The sequence below is a fragment of the Papaver somniferum genome, chromosome 3 (assembly GCF_003573695.1).
Source record: "Papaver somniferum cultivar HN1 chromosome 3, ASM357369v1, whole genome shotgun sequence".
NCBI classification, from domain to species: domain Eukaryota; kingdom Viridiplantae; phylum Streptophyta; class Magnoliopsida; order Ranunculales; family Papaveraceae; genus Papaver; species Papaver somniferum.
The window spans coordinates 22,627,630-22,650,531 of NC_039360.1; the positions used below are offsets into that span (position 1 = coordinate 22,627,630).

Genomic DNA, 22,902 nt, shown 5'->3' on the forward strand with positions numbered 1-22,902 from the left:
TAAACAACATATCAATGACTAAGTCAGTACTATATGTTTTTCATTTCATTATTGGTAGTTCAAACATATTAAAGTCAAATAAATATAAAGAATGTAGCCACAAGCAACAACTAAGTAAATTATAGAAGTCAACTGAATAAAATTAACTATTAAAGAGGAATAATTGGAATGTCCTTTGGAAGAGTCAAATAACTATCCAACTGGAACACTAATCATTCCTCTTATAGTGTAAATTTTTATCTCTAAAGAATCATCCATTAATCCCATTTGTGAACTAGATATGGGCAAGTGGGGGCGGTTGCCCCGACATGCCAACTGGCTCCCAAATTATGAACCATAAATAGCAAGAAGAACCATGTATCTTTGACAATTATCTGATTCTGCACAATGTATTATAGAAATCACACATTTCAAATTTCCCGCTTCAGGAAAGAAGCGACCCAATTGCTGCAGTGGATCTTACTGGGGATCAACTCTTGAAGGTGTGTAAGCACCACTGTAATCAAAAGATGCTACATTATTATTGTGATAAGGATGATAACTCCTCGTACTTGTAGTATCAAAAGCTCCTGAGGTCGCATAATCAGTTTTCGTGCTCATTCCAGCCATCTTCATTATTCTTTCAATTTCTTTTACGACCTCGCTCATAGTAGGACGTTCATCACCAGTTTCTTCAACACACCACATTGCTAGATCCACAAATTGTTCCAATCCTTTCAACGGGTTTGTTAAACCTAAGGCTGGGTCTAGTAGCTCACTGAGACCATATCGATCTCTTTCCCTATCCATCGCGACCCTTATTTCACTTACAATGTATCTATTTCTTTCTAATGGAACTCGTGCAGTTAATAACTCCAGCAACACAACTCCAAAGCTGTAAACATCACTCTTGTCTGTTAACTGGTTGCTCATGTAATATTCAGGATCCAAGTACCCCTGGATGGAACATAAATATTCACTCAACAGATATTTTAGTTTTTGCAAATTTGTTCTCTGAAATGTTTCAGAAGATTTATACAGGTCTCATGCGGGCTGTTTTAAACATTACTCACCATTGTCCCCTTAACTTGGGTAACAATTTGACCATTTTCGCTGTCAGGCATGGGCTTGGAGAGACCAAAATCAGCAACCTTCGCATTTAAACGTTCATCCAAGAGAATATTATTTGTCTTAATATCCCTATGTATTATGGGAGGATTTGCAAGATCATGAAGATAGGAAAGACCTTCTGCTGCACCAAGGGCAACTCTAAGTCTCCTATTCCAATCTAACCGGACTCCAGATTTCCCTGCATTCAGTTAATAAAGTTACGGAGAAAAATTACGGCGTTGAAAACCCAGTTTTCTGTGACTGAACGGTGTAGTGTAAATAGAGAATTTAAACTACAGTGGTGCATGAAAGGGTCACACACACACACCATATTAGATAAGCAAGAGAACATGGAAGTACCTGAAAGGCTCTCTTTCAGAGTGCCATTTGGAACAAATTCATACACCAACATTTGTTCCTTGCCTTCGAAACAGAAACCCACAAGGCTCACAAGGTTCTTATGATGAACCCTTGACAAAAGCTCGACTTCGGTTGTGAGTTCGCTATCGCCTTGTAAAGATCGTGGCAGAGCTCTTTTAATTGCAACCAGTTGTCGGGAGGCAAGGGTTCCTCTGTAAACCTGTAAAATAGTTTTTTGTTTATCATGCAACTCCATAGAATGCTCTTACTTTAGGAAGAGCATTGGCAATAGAAGGCTCATCCAACATGACATTTTGAGAAAGGAAAGAAACTTGCCTTTCCATACCCTCCAGAGCCAATGTCATTGGCCTTGGAAAAGTTGTTTGTGGCATTCCGAAGTTCATTAGAAGAGAAGACCTTTGGTCCTTTCAGCTGGGGAAAAGTACCAACACTTCTTGTGGGATCCCAAGATGTAGCACCAGAATGACGAGGCTCTGTAGCAAATGTTATAACATTCCGTTAGATAGGCACAAAGAAGTAAATGCATTATAGAGATTACTTGTTTTCTTACTTCAAATGTTAGTATTACCAGAAACATCCCGGTGTTCATTAACTGTTGTCACTGTTCTCTTTCTACAACAGAGATATATTCCTATAAAGATCAGTGCCAGGAGTATAAATCCACCAACTGATGCTCCAACAATAATCCAAAGTCTCATTTTCTTTGGTGCACCAGGTGACACCGATTCTATAAACAGAGAGAGAGAGAGAGAGAGATACAAAATGAGAGATGTATAAGATTTCTTCATGTTTTTCATTATATTTTTAAGGAAGATGTGTAATTACCAGCAAAGTTTCCATACTGTGAGGCAATGAAAAAGTAGGGTCCAAAGGTTTTTGGAGGTTTGAACGTTTGGTTGCTGAGCATGAAACCCATTTTGGCAATCTCTGATCGACCAAAACTTTGTTTATCAGATGGAAAGACTTGCAGACTCACTTCAAGGTAACTATCTGCATCTTCCCTTGGGTTACTAAGAGAAACCGAATCCACAGGAGCGTCGTGTGTCTGAAATGACCGCAGAAGTGCATTCTGGAGAGAAGTGTAATATGAGGTGTTTCCCAAGTCTGAGAAGGATGGGGACCTGAAGAATAGGGTACCACTGTAGGGGTATGAACATTCACAGTTAGGGCTGCTGCTTTGGCCATTAGTACAGAGACTAGGCACACAATTATTAGGAGTTGAATATGAAGGAGATGAGTGTGTTGGAAGATGACAGTATTTAGCTGTGACTCCAATTGATCCTTTGCAAACTGGATTATCCATGAGTCTGCAGTGTAATGCAGAGTAAAGAGTATCACATCAAACATGTGATGCAAAAAGTCACTAAGACATACTATGTTGACTAAGAGACTGGATCAACTTGATCTTTCCAGTTTTTTGCGTAACCAGATAGAAGATTGCAAGTTCATAACTGTAAGCATATAGAGAGATAAAATGAATACAAGTGACTGTCTTACCGTAACTCGTTTTGGTAACCACCTTTTTCAACATAACCTGTAATAGAATTACTCTGCAGATCAATAAGCTCCAATTGGTCACTGAAGCTGCTGCCGATATCCAGGGAGCCATTGAGCAGGTTTTTCTTTAGATTCCTATCGCCACAACCGCAAACCATCAGCTTCCAAAATAATAAATTGAAAAGCAGGAAAACTATGAGGATTGACTCTTTCCCATGGTACGATTTTCGGATGAACTAATTTATTCTAAATTTCTTAGAGTCGCTCATCCATAATTTTTTGTTTTCTACCAGGCTAATGTCTTCTTTTACTTAGAGCATATGTGTTTCTAGATTATTCATGGTCAGCCAGTTATGTTCTCAAGCCGTTTTCTGGTTACCCATACTCAAGTGTGCTATTTTGTGGCCACTATGTCAGACACCACATACCACTGACCAACATCCTTTTCCTGTATGTAGTTTGGTCGATCAAGAGCAGTATGGGAAATAGATGTAAATCATTATTATCCATGTTTATGTAAAGTTTCAGAGGTAGTATTGACCTCTTTTCCTTCCTTTTCCAGTTTGTAAAGATATACAATTTTTTGGACTTGGAAAAAAAAAAGAAAAAAAAAAAAAAAAAGAGAATCAGTGCATTTGTTACTCACAAAGTCTGTAACTGTGGGAGCACAAAAAAAGACGGAGAGAGTAGTCCTTGAAGATTTGTGTTCTCCGCCTCCCTGCATGAAATGAAACATATGTTACTTCGTAAATAAACCTTCTATTTCAGAGAAAACTGGGAGGAGATAAAAGGAAGAGAGATATACAATGTGGTCAAGGACTTCAAGGTTGAGATATATGATGGAAAATCTGACACTGCAAAAGTATTATTGCTCAAGTCCCTGCAATATGCAATCACTGAATGATCAGTATGTATAATAATACCTAAACGGTAAAAATAAAATATTTAGATTAGAGTGGATTTAACGCCTTAACGGTAAAAATAAAATATGCGGACAGCACCACTCAATCAAGATCCAAACACACTGACGAATTAGTCCACTTACATAAAATTGAGAACTTGCAATCCACTTAGATCTGGAAATGGGCCAACAAAATGATTGTTGGACAAATGACTGGAAATGAAAAACAAAATATTTATTAAGAAATCTGATGCCGAAATACAAGACGATGATTCAACTTGAAACAAGATCCCAAAATTAAATTGGAAAAAAGCTTACAGCTCACTAACGCTAGTAAGGTTATTGAGATTTGTAGGGACATTCCCGCTTAACGAATTCCTGTCAAGACGTCTGTAGAAAAAACTAAGTTTCAGCACTTAACTTTATTAATTTACAACCAGGAACTCCACTAACACACTAACCCTTTTAGTTAGTTGAGATACTCACAGAACCTCCAGAGTTTTCACAAGTCCAAGAGTTGCAGGGATAGTTCCAGTAAATTTGTTATCTTCAAAAAGCCTGTCAATAATTGATTAGCACATTTGAAGACGGGATCATTACACATTTTGCTGGTTGCAACCTTGGACTTTTCTAAGAACTAATGGTAAAAGTAACTTACACATGTATCAGCTTCATGTTTGAGCTGAAAAGTTTATCTGGGATGGGGCCAGAAAGCTGATTCTTGCCGAAATGACTGCAAGCAACAGATAAATTCATATCCTGATAAACAAATAACAGTAGCACAAATATAAGATATGCATCATAAGTTATACTGCCAGAAGTTAAAACATACAAGTGCTTGGTGTGGGTTAGCATATCTAGACCAGTGGTGTTCTCGTTGGAGACTGGGATGCTACCACTAAGTTGGTTATCAGCTAGATCCAACCAATATAGACTAGCTAGACCGCCAATGGTAGGAGGTATATTTCCATTGAAGCTGTTAGAGTTCAGAGATCTGCAATGAGTTATAGTATAGAGTTTCAGAAAACTGCACCAAAAATCTATATTCAACTTCTCAGCTTCAGTAGACGAATTTAAGCGGCAGACGTGATTAAAGGACAACTTAATAGTTTACTATATCGTATAAAACAAGTTCTAAAAAGTGAAACTTCTTGCAAAAAGATTAGTTTTGGCTGAGATCCTATTTCAGATGGAATTGGACCAGAGAAACCGCAGCCAACTAGGATTCTGAGATTCAAATAAAACAATATTGTAAGTAATATTCTAAAATAAAAAACTCTATTAGCTAACCATTATACCAAACCTTTAAACTCTTACAAATTCGTCAGCTTCTTCAATTCCCCAATTGATGGTGGAAGGGGGCCAGTTAGTCCCGTGTTGTATGATAAATCCCTGATTGTAATTACTGAGAATTAGATGTGATGCTTTACACATAGCAATCTATTAGAACCAATAATACTGATAATGTACACACTAACTATTAGAGTACTCATGTAAGCCACATAGGAATGCAGAATGCTAAGTATAGTAAGAAAACGACTCACAAAGTTTGTAACTCAGTAAGAGACCCAATGTCCCCAGAAAGCTGACCTTTCAGACCCATGATAGATAATTGACTGAAATGAAATTTGTTGAATCAAGAGTCATCACATATTCCAGATGTCGACTAAAAACAAGCATAGGAAGTAAAAGAAGTAACTGCTAGAAGAGACATACATGGAAAAAACGCGTGAATCTGTGCAGATAATTCCTTCCCAACCTTCTCCGCAAGGATCCGAGCCGACCCAATTGGGTGGAATGTTCTGCCACTGAGTCTTGAAGGACCTCAGAACTGCAACTATAGTTGGACAAGCAAAACGAACATGAGTACAACAGAATTGCGAAAAGCAGTTCTTTACACATGCACATTTTATCAAAATTCTGATTCAACAAAGAAACTAAACACTGAGGCTATTAAAAACGGAGAAAGAATCATAAGAAATTCAGATACGTACAATCCTGAGGGTCCGTTGCTGCTTCTACAGTCAAGAACTGGAACAACCCAACAAGCAACAAGAGCATAATTCCTCGACCCACCATTGTTATTCAAAAACAACCCAAAGATGAAAAGACATAAAATGAAATTCAACCTCAATGGAGAGTTATTTTATAATCAGTTTTGATACATTACCGAGTCTCCTCACCCTCAGCAGGACATCACCGGGTTGGATATAAAGGGTCAAATACTACCATTTCTCCTACTCCTCCACCACTTCCTATTCAAAATCATTTTCAAGTAAAGAATGTGATTGCTAACCAGATTATCTAGGCCACTTGAAAGCTATACCAAGTATAAAGATTGGAAAACACAATGTAGTTGATAATTTCATGATTATGCAATGTAATAAGAGAATAAGCAAAATACGAATGACTAAGTCGATACTGTTCATCATTGGTAGTTCAAACAAATCAAAATCAAATAAATATAAAGAATGTAACAGCAACTATGTTATGTTGTAGGTAAGAATTACATAAGTCAACTGAATAAAACTAACTGTTATAAAGGAATCATTCCTCTTATAGTTCAGTTTCTTATCTCTAAAGAATCATCCACTAATCCCATTTGTGAACTAGATATGGGCAAATGGGGGCAAATGGGGGCAACTGCCCCTACTTACCAACCGGCTCCCAAAGTTTACTTATGCACATTTTATAATCAACAGATAACAACAAGAAAAAGACATGACCATAAAAAGAAGAAAGAACTATGTATCCTTAAAAGTTAACTGATTCTTTAGGTTATCATCATTCATGGAACAACCAATAAACGATGAACCATATATGTTTTTTGTTTATTCAGGCAAAGACAAGCAGTAAATTGTTACACCACATTATAGCAAACCAAACAATTCACATTGTCTCGTGTGCTTGTATTGACTATGATTTCCTCACCTCAAAGAATCAATTTGATAAATTGGAGATATACGGCATATAGTATCCACTAAGCTGTAATAACTGGTCGACCAATATATACACTTTTTCTTTATTGTCAAAAGTTTATATAAAGTCGTGAAAGGTAATGTAGCCTACTTCGCTTTGATGATCAATTAGGACACAAGAGAGTTCAATCTCTGCTCCAAGAGTTTTGAATTACATTTACTGGTGATATCCTTCAAGAATCATGAAGAAGGAAGAGAAGCCAACCAGGGGAGCAATTTTTCGTGTACCAATTCAGGCCTGTCATCGTGAGGACAATGCCCCACCCCATCTAGGATAGAAAGGGTTATATTTGGTGAAGTAGAAGGTAGAGAAGAAAAAAACCTTCCAACAGGACCATCAAGTGGTGTAAAAGGATCTTCATTGCCCCATAAAACAAGAACAGGTTGCGTAATCCTTCGCATCAACTTAATCGGGTTTGGTCCTGGCGGACCTGTGATAATAGACACAAAAGCCTCGAGTGCTCCCGCAGCATCAGCTGGTCCTTTAATGATCTGCATTTCAAACAAACAAGTTCAATCAGCCATAAAAAATAATTTCAATCAATTATGTTCAGGCATTGAATAGGTACCCATTTTTTATTACCTCTACTAGATCGTCATCCACGGAATCTTTATTTCCATAAACAGATAATAGAACATTCTTCAGGGTCTCTCTGCAATACAGTGCCATGACTCAATAAGTATTAGAGTGTTATTTTTTCAGGTGGTACTAGAACCTGCAGCTTTACAAGGATATATACTACTAGTAGAACTAGAAACAGCACATACCTTTGTTTGACACGCTCGAAAATTGCTGATGCAATAAATGGCTGGTTCAACAAGAAGTCGATCAACCAAAACAAAGGCAACAATAGCTTGATTCTCCAATCATCAACAACTGCCTTATTGTTCATGCCACCAGAACAGTTTAGTAACACCAGCCCTTGAACCCGGCTAGATCCTGACTCTATGGTACAAAAGAAACAACAATTCAAATGCAAGACATGAGCTGAAATCAAATGCAGATATACATGCAAAATTTAAATATACCTGAGGTTGCAATGACACATGCAAGGCTCCCAATAGAGTTACCAACCAATACAGTTGGTTTCTGAACAACCTCATCCAAGAAATCCAATATCAACTGCGCCCATGATTCCATGGTGTATGCAAAATCAGATGGTTTATCTGAATCACCAAAACCAAGTAAATCAATTGCATAAACAGTGTTATTCTCAGCTAATACTTTCATATTCCTCCTCCAGTGAGGAATTGATGCACCAAATCCATGAATCAGAAGCAAAGGAGGCTTCATAGAATCATTAGTAGCAGAAGAAGAGGATTGAATCACAAAGTAATTGATAGAGTACTTTCCCCTCCATTTCCATTTCTTAGAATTCTCTTTTATCTCACTTATTTCCAAGATGTTGCTGCCGCCATTAGTAGTGAGAGATGGTGATGATGATGCACTGATAATGATTTGATGTCTGCAGTGAATTCTTCTCCTCCCATTTCCTTTGAACAATTGAGGCTGTTCTTGCTGCAATTTCAGCGAGTGTTTACCAAAAGAATGGATGAGTAACAATGGACTGATAAGTTTTGTTCTTGATTGTGATGATAATGAAATTGGATCTGTAAATGTAAGCTGCCCAATTTTCTCCATTATTTTAATTTGTTTGCAAAAATTAAGATTCTTAAATTATAGAGACAAAAGTAAGACCATCCACATATCTTATCTTTTGTTTTGAATTTTACTACCGTGCTTATATGTACTACACTCACTCTTTATGCGACCTAAGATGTTTGACTAACTGGTCAACGATTTCTTTTTATTTATTTTTATTTGTATGGACCTGTTGCCTACTTGCTTGCTAGCTGCAACATTCCTTCAGGGTGTACCCACCCATCCCATGGTGAAAGACGATGAGCTACTCTGTAGTCACCAAAACTCCCAGCAGCAGAGAAAAAGAAGCTCCCTAGAACAGCAACTGCTCATTGTTATTCTTATAAAATTTCACTGCAGTCCCAGGTTCTTTGATTTAAAACAATGCTTCCCTCGTCGAAGAGTTAGCCATTCAAATAAAAGAGAGGCAAATGCAAAAAAAAAAAAAAAATCGGGTCAGAACCAATGATAGCAGCCTACATCATTTGTACTTTCTGCAACAGCAACTCCTTCAGATACTCAAAACTAGCAAATAAGACTGTTTCGGTTCACCGCAGAAGAAAATATCTTTCTGTTGCTCTTTCAACTATTAAGACTAACTGGTTCACGAAAATGAAGCATTTCAGTAGAATGGACAAGCCTGTTACCAACTAGGTTGCTGATAATTAACCACTGCAGAAGTGATTTAATCCTGAAAGGTTGAGCGCTGTGTACAGGAGTCCCAAGGTTGCCAAGTTCAGTGTTAAGAAGAACAGGCTAGATCAAAAATTAAACGCAGTACTACTGGGACTGAGATTATAAATTTCAGTAAGCATTCATGGTTACAGCAAGAGTTAAATGAGTACCACTCGGGACTTCAGTTATATCGAGGTACAAAACAAGCGATACATCATATTATAAAAGACAAGTTTGACCTGTAAGCATTTCATGTTTTGCGCAACAAATCTCCGTTGAATCATGGGACATACAAACTAACTAATTGAATGCATAATATTTTACTTGTTTTCCTCCCTTGATCATCCATCCTGCAGGAGAATTTTCCAAATTTGATTTTAAATAATTTTGAAATTCACCGGTACCTTCAATTATAGCACGTACAGTTCCTCCTCCTTGAGGAATGAAGGTTTTCAGAGAGAGGATGTTCTCCACTTGAGCATGCAGCTGATAATCCATGTACGGACAATGAATATTACCATCCTCACCAATTCCACGGCCCGGGCAGCTTCCATTCTTCTTAGTTTCAAAAATATCCCGACTTTTCTTGGAACAGGAGAGGGGGCCTTTTGCAACCTTGACATGATTCATTTTGGGGTTCCAGTATATAAGACATTCCCCATCAAACCAATACACTAACACATGATCGGATAAACTCAATATACGTGGAGGGGTAGTAGCAGTCGTAGTCTCAAAAAAACAACTGTAGTGGGGTGGTAGTGGGGCTGTCTTCTTAAGAATTATTGAGAATCTAGTCTCTTTGACCATACTTGCTGCACCTTGTCCTCCAATAAATACAGATGAACCTTGAATATACAACAACAAAAATTACCTTGATCGTTATCACTGTCACGGTTTCGATGATGATGATACTTTTTGTTTACCAATATCTTCTCTGAACGTGCAACACAAGGATATCCATTAAACTCCAGAAGATGATGATCCAATGTTATAAGGTGACGATCAGTCAATACTGTAGTAGTTTGTCTAGTTGGTAGTCGAATGAACTCTATCTTCTCATTGTGGATGTCAAACGAGAGCAACATTTCCTCAATCTCATTATTGTTATCATCAGGAACTCCATTCATATTATCACCACCATTAGGAATTCCGTTAATATTATCACCAGCATTAGGAATTCCGTTAAAATTATCACCAGCATTAGGAACTGCATTCATATTACCTCCACCATTAGGAATTCCGTTAATATTATCACCAGCATTAGGAACTCCATTGATATTACCACCTCCACCATTATCATTAGGATCTCCATTAATATTATCACCACCAGTATCATTGACTGTTATACCTTGTTTATAATTGGTTATCCTCCAGAATAAATCACCCCCGCAGAGGGTGGCTGATCTTTGATCTTTTTTCCAAGCTTTTGTTACCATTCGCCTGGAGAAAGGAGAAGAACCAGGTGGTGATGAGATACCAGAATTTCTAGTAACTATCTTTCTCCATGAACTAGTTCCGAATGTAATAACCATGCAAACAAACACCTGCTCCTCCTCATCCTGTAAGTTACTGGAATTCATCCTTGTAGTAGTAGTAGTATAGATAACTACAATCTTATATTCATTCGATAAAGAATCAAAACCAAAACCATGACACAGATATTCAGTACCAGAAGGAATGGAATACTTGAGAACAAGTGTTTCATTCCTAACTGGATTAACAACATTTACAGCACCAGATCCATTATCTCCACCTATTTTAAGACAAGCTAACCCATTACAGTAACCTACTAGTTCAGTTGCTACAAAGAAATTAATGTTCATCAATAATTCAATATCAATAAACACAACCATCATCGTAATCCTTACCCTTGAAATTGTCTTGTAAATTGAAAATAACAGCATTTTTCCCACCATTAATATCAACATTAAGGAGACTAAATACGAGATTCTTATTTTGCTGATGAAGAGCAAAGTGTCGAGCGGCAAATCTTATATCGTTGTTAACAGAATTGCACCATAATTTACTTACATACCTGCATCTGGCAAGAGCCCAAGCTGGTAATCTAGTCAAAACGTTCTCGACTATCAGTTCCTCCGGAACAGGATTTATTTTGCCTGGAGGAAGAGGAGTTGAATGTAACAAATAATTGAAATCTCTGTGTATGGTCTTCATCTGCTTCTTCTTCTTGTACTTTTCTTCATCATAAATCAAGGAGATGGAATTGTAATTCCTCTTTCGCGCCACCGCCATAAATTACAGAAAAGAAAAAGGAGAAATGAAATTTCAGCAAATTCAATTTGGGGGAAACCTCACAGACCATAAACAAACCCTAAAACTAAACTTGTATGTGAAAAATACTAGAACCCCTACTATATGGGTTCAAAATAGAGAAGCCCCATTAAATGGATCATTCATTGTCAACTCCATTCTTTCACATTTTGATATTTCTAGGCCCAAAACTTTAGAATTTCGGGCCTGTTAATAAAAGTTTTATTTAAAATAATTTTTATAATACCAAGAATACCCTTTAGTATATAAATGCAATAAAACTAGGCATAGGTTTCATTTTCGGTTTTCTTTTTTCTCTCCACTGCTCTGCAAATAACGAAGAATGGAGATTCACTTGATGAAACTCGAAGAAAACTTGAGGATTCAACATCTTATCGAAAAAAAAGATAAGTTTCTCATCTATATTTGCAGTCCTGTTGAATTCTCATTATGTTTTAACCAAAATCAAGTTCTGGAAAGTTCAGTGACAACTTCCGATACCTAATAAGTTCGATTTTACTTTGAATTTTGATCTGATTTTAGAATTGTTGCTTCGATCTATGATCGTTGTATCATTTTCTTTGATTTGAACTGTTTAGTTTCGATTTTTGTTTACGAAATATTTTTAAGGTTTGTAATCAACCCTGATTTATAATTGCTTATGATTTCAACTAAATTTTCACGACGAAACCAAGATTAGATTTCAGATCTGTTATAATCTAATCTTTATCTTGCTTTTAAGATGAAACATTTGAAAGATTTTGAAAGAAAATTACAAAAAAATTCTAGGTTTCTTTATTGAAAATCAATCAATCTATCTATCTTAAATCTCGATTGAAAAATTGGTTATCATATTTGAAATCTGCGAATCATCATCTCTATTACCCATCTATCTGTTACGAATTTCATCTACTTTGATTTAACAACTGGCTGCTTGTATCAGATATTGAATGTTTTATTATAATGCAATCAAAATTGGAATTAGTTGTTTGAGATACAACATCAGATGTCAAAAGTCAGTGTGAATGAATTTCTCATGTTGATGAGCTCTTTTTAGGTGCTCTTGTACTTGTTGGTTTTATGTCCATTTAATAAGGTAATTATGCATCTAGTTTATGTTCATTTTTGGCTGATTATACTGGTTTTCATGTTGTTTTGTGCAGGGCAAAGGAATTCACAGAAGACTTCTGATAAAGAAGATATTACTATCATCCAAACGTTTGTTGCAGATCTCAAGGAAATGGCTAAACTAGAATATGAGAAACAACTTATTGATGACCAGGTGAGACTGTGCTACGTAATTAGCTGCATCACAGCGAACACTGTAAAAAAGATTTTTTTAGAATAACGTAATTATCTAGTATTTTCTGTTGTATATATCTGTTTGAAGCATCCTTCGCTCACACTCATCATCACTCTTTATAAGCTAACAAGGATCACTCCATTAACTTGGCTGGCTCATGCATTTGTAGGCCAAGGAGGAAGAAGTAAAGGCTTATGAATCTGTTAAGTCTGTAAAAGATGTAGGCATTGATCCAATACAAGAGTCTCCAGAATCTCCTTCACAATGGCCCTTGGAGTTCGAGAGGAAACAACGATACATTATTGAACTTTGGCACTTCTGTTGCATCTCATTGGTCCATTAAACCTACTTCTTTTTGCTCTTTAAAGGTGATTCGTCAGATTCCATTTACTTAGAGGTGGAGCTGAGAAGGTTATCATTTCTTAAAGACAATTTTTCTCGGGGAAATTTTCACAAAGTGTCTGCAGGCGCTGATCAGGATCTATCATTAGCTTCAAGGTACCATTTTTTTTTCTTTGTTTTACTAATATGCCTTGCATTGTCTATTTATTTGTTTTTTCCGTCAAACTGCTATGTCTTTGTATACGCAACCTTGACATGTAATGTTGCAAAGGGTATATGATATGCAAGTTCAAATTCTTGTTCTGGCCCTAAATGACGATGTTATTATCATTATCTGATGTCTGGCTCTATCCTAGAATTAGTTCATTTGTTCCACATTACTTCAGTTAACAGAATAGAAACTGTAACATGTTTATGTTCACATTCATAGCAAGAAGGCCCTTACTCATACAGATAATACTTTGTGTGACACTCATTAACTTAAAGTCAATCTAAACTTTTATATCTCCAAGGATGGATACCTGAAAGCACAATAATAGTTTATGAATGCAAGTTTCTGAATTCCAATTGCTAAGACATGATGCAATTTGTATTTTAAGCTTGAGCTTGGTTTCTATGAACTGGAAGTGTCATTTAATCCCATTCATTAAGTAGACCTCACAGATTGGATGAGCGTGAGAAAAACCTTCTTTGCAGTTGCACAAACCATACGGGTGTATAACTGCCAATTACACAATCCATTGTATGTGTAATTCCCTATTACACAAGCCATATGGATGTGTAACTTCTGATTACACATGCATTTTGTATGTGTACAAGCTGATTACACAAGCATTTCACACACTCAATCAGAATTCATGCATATTGTATTGTCTGTTTTTTTTGTGTGCTTGCAATAGAGTTCTCCTGTATTTGAAATTCTATGTAGTTAACACAGTGTATGTGCCAGGTAAATGCTAATGTGTAACTGCGGCTTACACATGCCATATGCATGTGTAACTGCCGATACACATGCCTAAACACTACTAGGTTAATGATTTTTACAGATGCCATATGATGTGCACATGCTAGTTGTATGTGTAACTGCTAGTTACACATGCCATATGATGTGTAACTGCTAGTTACACATGCTAGTTGTATGTGTAACTGCTAATTACACATGCCATATGATGTGTAACTGCTAGTTACACATGTTAGTTGTATGTGTAACTGCCAATTACACATGCTATTTGAATGTGTAAAAGTTTAAAATATATTTATGTCGTTTTTCTTTTGTAAGATAAAGATAAACTTTTTCTTTCTGGTAGTGGATTTTATAACTACGTCCTGAACCCTAATGTGTGCCCCTTGGAATCCTAACAGGCTCAAACAGTCATCCCACTGGCACTGGACTGGATCATAAAGTGGCTTAGCCCCAAAATATTACTTATTCAAGTATCAAGTAAAACTGGTCTTTATGACAGTCAACCCTTAGTCCAGGTTCATTAATTTTCGAAAACTATATACAAAAACGGCCAGTTCTTTTGTTGCTAACTCATACTTTGCATTATCTTACCAGGTCAGCTCATCATGAACAATGAAACTCAACTAAAGCAAGAGAACTTAATGAAAATTGCGTTTGATACTACTACAAGGTTAGTCCAGCATGCCTCAGTTTATATTTTGTCTCATATTCTTTGTTTGCCCGGAAATGTTGAACCTTTAACTCGTAGCTTTACTGCAGAAATCAGTGGTTTTGAACATTATATACTTGGTAATCATGCTTATGTTCTTTCCTTTATCAATTCTGGTGATGAATTCCAATATGGATGTGTAACTCCTAGTTACACTAGTCAGTTGCAAGGTTAACTGTATTATTTTATGACTGGTAATTGCTTGATAGTCACCTCTCGTTTTTGCTAGTGTTATTCATTTAGAGATGGATTTGCTGATTTTATGTTGACATATCTAAGTCAGATGCATGTGTAACTCCTAGTTACATAATTCAGATGCATGTGTATCTGCAAGTTACACATGTTAATTAGATGTGTAACTTTTACTTACACATACTGATTTTGGGTACACTTATCAATATGTATGTGTAACTCCTAGTTACACTAGTCATATGCATGTGTAACTGCTAGCTACACTAGCCAGATGAATGTGTATCTCCTAGTTACACATGTTATATGCATGTGTAACTCTCAGTTACACAATTCAGATGCATGTGTAACCGCTAGCTACACTAGTCAGATGCTTGTGAAACTGAAATATACATTGTTTTATGTACTGTTCATTTTAATCGTATAAATACTGATTGCTTGTTGTTATATTTCAGGTTTTAGATAACTTCATAAAAGCTAATTGCTTAAACGTGGTAATGGTCTCGCTGGAACTGGAGTTGACGCTGAATACACAAGTCAGATGCATGTGTAACTCTCAGTTACACTAGATAGACACATATGTAACTCTCAATTACACTAAACAGATGCGTGTGTAACTTCTAGTTACACATGCTAAGAAATTATTGTAAATGAATATTAAAGTAATAACTTTTTTTTTTGTGTTTTTTTTTTGATGTCTATTTATTTGCATATATATACAAGTGTAACTTTGCATTACACATATCATAAGGATGTGTAACTTCTGGTTACACATGCCATATGCATGTGTAACTTCTGTTTACACCTTCGCACTGTATTTTAATAATTTCGGGCCTAGATTTAATAATTTTGGGCCTAGATTTAAATTTTATTTAATTATGGGTTTGACAATATGCATAAGGGTATCAAGGTCTTTTAAAAACTCGGGGCCTAGATTTAAACTTTTTTTAATTAAGGGCCTCATATTATGGGTTATCCATGGGTTGTGCCTGAGCCTAATTTCCCCAACTTGTATATCTGTAATTTTCGTGTCTGACTAAACCCGATTAATACTACACGGGTTTGGACTCAAAATATCGCTAGACATCCCTCCTAGGCTCACCAGGTTGGTTCTAGATTGAACCACCATCCCTTTTCAAGGGAACCATGGTTTGATCAGGAATCAGGATATCCTTCCTACACGTGAAAAATATCGTTTGGTCTTTTTTTAGGTGGTCCCATGTCTATTTAGTCCTTTCAGAAATTATCTTTTCCATTTGGTCTATAATTATTTAAAAATATTAAATGGATCAAAATGCCCTTTCGTGTTAATTCCAACTTATTTTTTATTATATTTTATAAATTTCATTAAATTTCTTTAAATTCTACAAAAATTTCGTTATTAAGAACAAAAAGTCAGAGTTCATTTCTGGAATGAACTCCCAATAAAAACCTATATAAACCAGAATTCATTTCTGAAATGAACTCCTGATAAAAGCATATATAAACCAGAGTTCATTTCTGGAATGAACTCCTGATAAAAGCATATATAAACCAGAGTTCATTTCTGGAATGAATTCCTGATAAAAGCATATATAAACCAGAGTTCATATCTGGAATGAACTCCTGATAAAAACCTATATAAACCAGAGTTCATTTCAGGAATGAACTCCTGATAAAAACCTATATAAACCAGAGTTCGTTTCTAGAATGAACTGCAGCAACATCATCTTCATCACAAATCTTCGTCGTCTTCATCATCTTCATCGTCTCCGCCATCTTCAACAACACTAACAGCAGCATAAAAAAAGAAGAAAAGCGCACAAATCATCATTAGAGAAAACCTAATTGTTGTTCATCTTCATCTTCATCAGCAGCAAAACACGAGTTCATCTTCATCTTCAACAGCAACATCTTCATCACAAATCTTCATCGTCTCAACCATCTTCAACAACACTAGCAGCAAGAGAAAAAAGAGAGAAGAAAAACGCATAAATCTTCATCGTTCATCATCATGTTCTCCGTCTTCATCGTCTCCATCATATTCAACAACACCAGCAGCAACAAAAAAGAAGAAAAGCACGCAAATCTTCATCATTAATCATCATGTTCATCGTCTACAAAAAAAAAATGGAGGAGAAAACTAGATATGAAAATAGAGAGGAGAGAGAATATAAATCTGAGAATGAGATATTTTCTAGTGATCTTTTCTATATATGTGGCCCCAAAAGGGTATTTCTGCCACTACCTAGTGACAATTACATCATCCATGACGTCACCCTAGGACCAAATCCTTATTTCTATGACCAAACTATAATATATTTTTTCTAAAAGGACCCAACAGACACATGACTGAGTCAACTGGACTAGACTCATCCTAATATATTATTTCTAAGACTATTAGGTATTTCATATATACTTATAAGGGGTGCCCTGAACTGTGGAAATGACTAACTTACCATTAACCTAATTCAATTTGTAATTAACCTAATAACCACCTATTTATATATATATATAGCCTAACTAAATCAATAACATAATCAAAATTATAAAAAATCCATTACATATATAGTTTCACAAACCATTTTGAAAAAACCTAGTTTATAACGGAACTCTTAAAGATGATGAACACGAAGAACACTTCGACGAGGAGAACTTTTTTTGTTCCTAACCGAATTATTGAGTTCGGTTGAGTCGCGAAAAAATTCTCAACCTAACTCTTCTTTGTATAGCTAAATGTTGAGCTCGCAAAAAATTTGCAAGCAAGCCGAACAAAGAGTTCGGTAACATGGGAACTTTGAGAGCATACCGAACTTTTCGAGTACCGATGATTTAAGACTAAAAGTTTGCCTAGAAAAATGGTGCAGTCGACCAAACCAAACTTCGCTCTGTAAACTCTAGCCTAAAAGTTCGGCTATCTGTCCTGGAATCAGATAGCCGAACAAAGCAAAACCTCCATTAAAGCTGAGTTCGGCCACCTGCATGTGCTGAAACACTAGCCGAACTACACGTAAAAAATAGTTTTGCTACATATTCTTCAGATATCATAACCTAACTTTATTCTCATAGCTGAAATCAGTTTATAAAATTTTTATTTTTTTCAAAAGTTCGGCCAATTCGAGCAACATTAACTAAATTTGAAGCATACCTAAGTACCTGTAACCCTCATTAACCATCTCAAAAATAATAATCCAAAACCCTTTTTTTCTTCTTCTTCTCTCTCAATGATTATTCTTCTAAAAAATCACTAATCACTAATTATCATACACTAACTTAACTAGAAAGGGTAATTTGGGTATTAATATAAATATTTGGATAACGGGTAGCTTCAATTTACTTCCAAATGTCTTTCCCAAAATAAAATCATGGTCCCCCTTAAAAAAGGAAAGGTGCCCGAAAAATCGTTCTTTAGATATGCCTGGAAATGGAGTTTGGATAGTAAAACTTAAATCTCCCACATAATATATTTCCGTTGGTTAAGTCTCATTTATTAACGGAAGTAGTAATGTGATAACGGAAGCAGTAATGTTTGTATATTACTCACATGAATGGAATTCTTTCTTTTATTTTCTTTTTCTTTAGCAATATATAGTTTTAATCCCTGAGCGGTGAATAATTTATTTTTTTTTCTAATTTTTTTTTTAATTTCTCTTTTCATGGTTTTTTACAAAAAAATCCTCATACATATATTAGTTTGTCTCAGTTAACGAGCAAAATACAAAATTTGTATAATAGGAATAGACATTCAGCTTTACATATTTTTTAACCGAATAAGTAAATATTGAGCAATGCACAGTTGATTTTTTTTCTTTCCTGATCTTAATTTTCTTTGTTTATAGTTCGGGTTTGTTGATATGGATTAATTAGTTAAAATCGGTGAATCTACTATAATTTTACTGTGTTATTCTCTCACCATTGTATCAATTTCGTGATCTGATTTTCTTTATTTGTAGTTCGGGTTTTATGATATAGATTAGTTGGAAACATTGAATATATTATACCTTTACTATGTTATTTCTCACAGGTAGATATGTGACAATCATTGCTACATTAAAGAATTGAATAGAATATATTTTATCGCAAATCATGTATTGTTGATACATGAATGTACTGATTACTGTATTTTTAATTCTTCATTAATCAAGTTCTATTGACGTTCCTGATCAAACGCATGTAGTAATTTATTTTTATTTTTTGGTTGTCAACCATCAATAATATTAGGTTTGCATCAACAACTTTAGATAGATTTTGTTCAAAAAAGCACGTCGACCGTTAGTCTTGGTTCAGATTCATACTTGGGTTTCTGTGTAGTAAAAATTTCTTCGAAGTTTCTCCTGCCGTTGGTAAGCTATAATAATTTATATGTGATTGATTATTAAAGCAATGAGTACCGTAAGAATATCATAACCTTATATATATACGGAAGTTGTACACGGCACATAAAAGCAAACAAATAATATCATACTTTTTTTTACATAATATCTTCCTTAACATATGCATATGATTTACCTAATGATGTGTATAACATAATATGTACAAAATATTATGTATATTTCCAAATACTTCCTCTCAAGTTGGAGAATGAGGATCACGAATGCCCAACTTGCGAAGAAGAAACTCAAACTGATGATCTCCAAACGCTTTAGTGAAAATGTTAGCTAGTGTTCAAATGTACGAACATAAGAAGTACCTATTGCACCTGTCTGAATATGATCATGTATGTAGTAACAATAAACCTCGAAGTGCTTAGTGCATTCATGCAAAATAGGAATGGCGAAAATAGGAAGTGCAGCTTGATTGTCACAGTAAAAAAGCATTGGTTGTGAGTGGAAGACATCATGAAACTTTAATAAAGCCTTTAGCCATTTCATCTCCCTACAAGTGATACCATATAACGATATTCGGCTTCGGAAGAAGATCGTGATACAATATGTTGCTTCTTAATCTTCCATGTGTTGATGGTGGTTTTTAGTTTAGGGTTAAAATCGTAAAACCTTAGTCAAACAGTGACGTCACACTTGACTAATAATGTCGCCACTAGCACATTTATTAAACCTCAACATGTTTGCGTAAAATTACGGCAGATCCCTTGGACTGACTGGCATCATCTCTATAAATGCAGCCGCGCATGCTAGCCAAACATGCCAATCACGCGCGCCACATATTTTAAACTAGGGTTTTGACACGCTAAACCCTAATATCCATATCTCCGCGCTAAAAGCATGCCAACCATGTCATCCGCACCACCGTGTCAATGGCATGACATGCCAGCCACATCTCTGCGCCAAAGGCATGCCAACCATGCCAGCCTCACCATCGTGCCAATGACAAGCCATGCCAGCCACAACTCCGCGCCAAAGGCATGCCAACCATGCCAGCCGCACCATTGTGCCAATGAAATGCCATGCCAGCCGCATATTCGCGTCAAAGGCATGCTAACCATGCCAGCCGCACCACCGTGCCAATGGAATGCCATGTCATCCACAACTCCGCGCCAAAGGAATGCCAACAATTCCAGCCACACCACCGTGCCAATGGCATGCCATGCCAGCCACATTTCCGCGCCAAAGGCATGCCAACCATGCCAGCCGCACCACCGTGCCAATGCATGCCATGCCAGCCACATCTCCACGCCAAAGGCATGCCAACCATGTCAGCTGCACCACCATGCCAATGGCATGCCATGCCAGCCACATCTTCGCGCCAAAGTCATGCCAACCATGCCAGCCGCACCACCTTTCCAATAAGAAGTATTATTGAGCATTTCTAGAATTTGTGAGTGCCCAGAAGTTCTGTCGAAAATAATCAAACTTGTAAACAACATTTGTTAATGTGCTTTTTCTAGAGAATTATCTGGCAGTGAGAAAACAACAAAATTAAAATTCATTCCAAATTTATATTCTGAAAAAGCAGGGGTACAATAACCATACCCAATATTTCGATTAGCAATTTGTATGGACTAACTCTAATATACTTTAAAGAGAATCAACTAGACTCAATCTTAATAAAGTATATCAAAGAGTTATATCTCTCTTTCTCGATCCAATTCTTACTCAAGCAAATAGCAATCTGTGAGTCTAATTGAATACAAAAGAAATCACTTGAACGGTACCAAAGACCAATGTTCAAGTATCAATCAATATAAATCAACAACCAAAGGTTGGATATTCTAATTGATTGATTTCAACGCACAACCTATGATATTTCAATTATATAACAAAATATAATTCAGAAAAGAAATAACACAGACACCAGAATTTTGTTAACGAGGAAACCGCAAATGCAGAAAACCCCCGAGACCTAGTCCAGATTGAACACACACTGTATTAAGCCGCTATAGACACTAGCCTACTACAAAATAACTTCGGTCTGAACTGTAGTTGAACCCCAATCAATATCACACTGATCCAAGGTACAGTTGCGCTCCTTACGTCTCTGATCCCAGCAGGATACTACGCACTTGGTTCCCTTAGTTGATCTCACCCACAACTAAGAGTTGCTACGACCCAAAGTCGAAGACTTTAATAAACAAATCTGTATCACACAGAAAAGTCTACCTTAATAGATAAATCTGTCTCCCGCAGAAATACCCACAAGTTTTGTTCCGTCTTTTGATAAATCAATGTGAACAAGAACCAATTGATAACCCGGACCCGAAGGAACAACCTAGTATTATCAATCACCTCACAATAATCTTAATCGACGCGGCGAAAGAAGATATTGTGGAATCACAAACGATGAGACGAAGATGTTTGTGACTACTTTTATATCTTTCCTATCGGAGATAAAAATCTCAATCCAATCATTACGATTGTACTCAACATGATAGAATCAACAAGATCAGATCACACAACTACAAGAAAGTAGTATCGGTCTGGCTTCACAATCCCAATGAAGTCTTCAAGTCGTTAACTTGGTTTACAAGAAGAAACCTAAGGTTAAAGGAGAATCGACTCTAGCTTATACAACTAGTATCACACAGGAGGTGTGGGGATTAGGTTTCTCAGTTGCTAGAGTTCTCCCTTATATAGTATTTCAAATCAGGGTTTGCAATCAATGTTAGCTTAGTAACAAAGCATTCAATATTCATCGTTAGATGAAAACCTGATTAGATTCAAGCTAATATCTTTAAACCGTTGGATCCAAAACTTATCTTGTTACACACAAATGAAATGCACGATTTTAGGTTTGTGTAACCGTACCCAAACATGTACATGTGTTGGTTCAACAGTAGTGATAGACGCATTTATGTGTCTATTTTGTTCTCAATTTTCTGTATTGTTAGACTCGATTAAGTACTTATTGTGTTATTTTGTGTTCTTGTAGATGTTTTTAGAGAAATAAGCTTTTGCGGCGATATTGGCTCAAAAAGTGGTATTTTATACCCCAGGATAGAGTACTAAAGGCACCCCAGAAATGCACCGGAAGCGTCCCAGAAATGTGCCCGAGGAATCCAGAAAAATTACTAATTCCACCCCAATTTCTAAAGGGACCCCAGGGATGGATTAGGGGGAGGTCACTTTCTTCCCAGAATTTGAAAATAATATTTGGCGGGAAAATTTCTTTATGTACTGGCAGATTTTCCAATCGATTTTTGAAGGTGTTTTAAGGTGATTAAATCGCTGAAACTTAATGGGTATATGTGATATGTATATAAGAAGATATTTTGGAGGTTGGGATCGATCAAATTTGGCCAGATAATCGATTCTCGATTAAAACAGGAAAGAAGAGATATCGGTTAAACTTGGAAAGAAAATTACGTGAAGATGCTGCATGGGTTGTGGAAATTAAGTGCAGATATTCTCCTAGGTTGCGTATCAACATATTGTGGAAATTTTCAAGAAAATTAACGCATGCATAGAAAGAAAATAGGAAATTATTCCCAAGAATAATTTTCCTTTACTGTGAAGATTTTGAGGAATTAATGGAGAGATTTGATGCGCCTAAAATGTATAAATAGTAGCTACATGAGTCCTGGAAGG

At 36.2% G+C, this 22,902-nt stretch overlaps 3 protein-coding genes across 6 annotated transcripts; all 3 read right to left on the reverse strand.

The window, feature by feature from the left end:
* Positions 1-13: 13 nt before the first annotated feature.
* Positions 14-7,298, reverse strand: LOC113355544 (probable leucine-rich repeat receptor-like protein kinase At5g49770). Of its 3 annotated transcripts, XM_026598423.1 has the most exons (19): positions 7,169-7,298; positions 5,863-6,123; positions 5,585-5,705; positions 5,413-5,484; positions 5,186-5,260; positions 4,701-4,862; positions 4,527-4,601; positions 4,355-4,426; positions 4,187-4,258; positions 4,013-4,081; positions 3,773-3,847; positions 3,614-3,685; positions 2,968-3,102; positions 2,296-2,777; positions 2,039-2,197; positions 1,786-1,943; positions 1,450-1,669; positions 1,053-1,288; positions 14-936 (listed from the first exon to the last, which is right to left on the reverse strand). In XM_026598423.1, exons 2-19 carry the CDS (start codon positions 5,945-5,947, stop codon positions 460-462), a joined length of 2,817 nt encoding a protein of 938 aa, XP_026454208.1. In that variant the 5' UTR covers positions 5,948-6,123; positions 7,169-7,298; the 3' UTR covers positions 14-459. The 3 variants fall into 3 exon arrangements, with proteins under 3 accessions (XP_026454208.1, XP_026454209.1, XP_026454210.1); XM_026598424.1 differs by lacking the exons at positions 5,585-5,705; positions 5,863-6,123; positions 7,169-7,298 and having other exon boundaries at positions 5,172-5,260; positions 5,413-5,476; XM_026598425.1 differs by lacking the exons at positions 5,585-5,705; positions 5,863-6,123; positions 7,169-7,298 and having other exon boundaries at positions 5,159-5,260; positions 5,413-5,476.
* On the reverse strand, positions 6,618-8,568 carry LOC113355545 (uncharacterized hydrolase YugF-like). The gene is made up of 4 exons (XM_026598426.1): positions 7,876-8,568; positions 7,615-7,792; positions 7,430-7,499; positions 6,618-7,338 (listed from the first exon to the last, which is right to left on the reverse strand). The coding sequence occupies exons 1-4, from the start codon at positions 8,486-8,488 to the stop codon at positions 7,027-7,029; spliced, it is 1,173 nt and encodes a 390-aa protein (XP_026454211.1). The 5' UTR covers positions 8,489-8,568; the 3' UTR covers positions 6,618-7,026.
* A 684-nt stretch (positions 8,569-9,252) lies between these two features.
* On the reverse strand, positions 9,253-11,519 carry LOC113355547. 2 transcript variants are annotated; one of them, XM_026598429.1, is made up of 2 exons: positions 11,199-11,519; positions 9,253-10,603 (listed from the first exon to the last, which is right to left on the reverse strand). In XM_026598429.1, exons 1-2 carry the CDS (start codon positions 11,414-11,416, stop codon positions 9,943-9,945), a joined length of 879 nt encoding a protein of 292 aa, XP_026454214.1. In that variant the 5' UTR covers positions 11,417-11,519; the 3' UTR covers positions 9,253-9,942. The 2 variants fall into 2 exon arrangements, with proteins under 2 accessions (XP_026454214.1, XP_026454215.1); XM_026598430.1 differs by having other exon boundaries at positions 9,253-10,096; positions 10,363-11,519.
* Positions 11,520-22,902: the final 11,383 nt, after the last annotated feature.

Excerpts from the sequence above, each read along its gene's own strand:
- LOC113355544 (XM_026598423.1), bottom strand. The coding sequence starts at position 5,947 with ATGGTGGGTCGAGGAATTATGCTCTTGTTGCTTGTTGGGTTGTTCCAG. Across the intron at positions 5,706-5,862 it reads AGCAACGGACCCTCAGGATT|TTGCAGTTCTGAGGTCCTTC; the intron begins GTACGTATCTGA and ends GTCCAACTATAG. Across the intron at positions 5,261-5,412 it reads CTTACTGAGTTACAAACTTT|GGATTTATCATACAACACGG; the intron begins GTGAGTCGTTTT and ends AATTACAATCAG.
- LOC113355545 (XM_026598426.1), bottom strand. The coding sequence starts at position 8,488 with ATGGAGAAAATTGGGCAGCTTACATTTACAGATCCAATTTCATTATCA. Across the intron at positions 7,793-7,875 it reads ATGTGTCATTGCAACCTCAG|AGTCAGGATCTAGCCGGGTT; the intron begins GTATATTTAAAT and ends TTTGTACCATAG. Across the intron at positions 7,339-7,429 it reads TGGATGACGATCTAGTAGAG|ATCATTAAAGGACCAGCTGA; the intron begins GTAATAAAAAAT and ends TTTGAAATGCAG.
- LOC113355547 (XM_026598429.1), bottom strand. The coding sequence starts at position 11,416 with ATGGCGGTGGCGCGAAAGAGGAATTACAATTCCATCTCCTTGATTTAT. Across the intron at positions 10,604-11,198 it reads TGGGCTCTTGCCAGATGCAG|GCGAATGGTAACAAAAGCTT; the intron begins GTATGTAAGTAA and ends TCCTTTCTCCAG.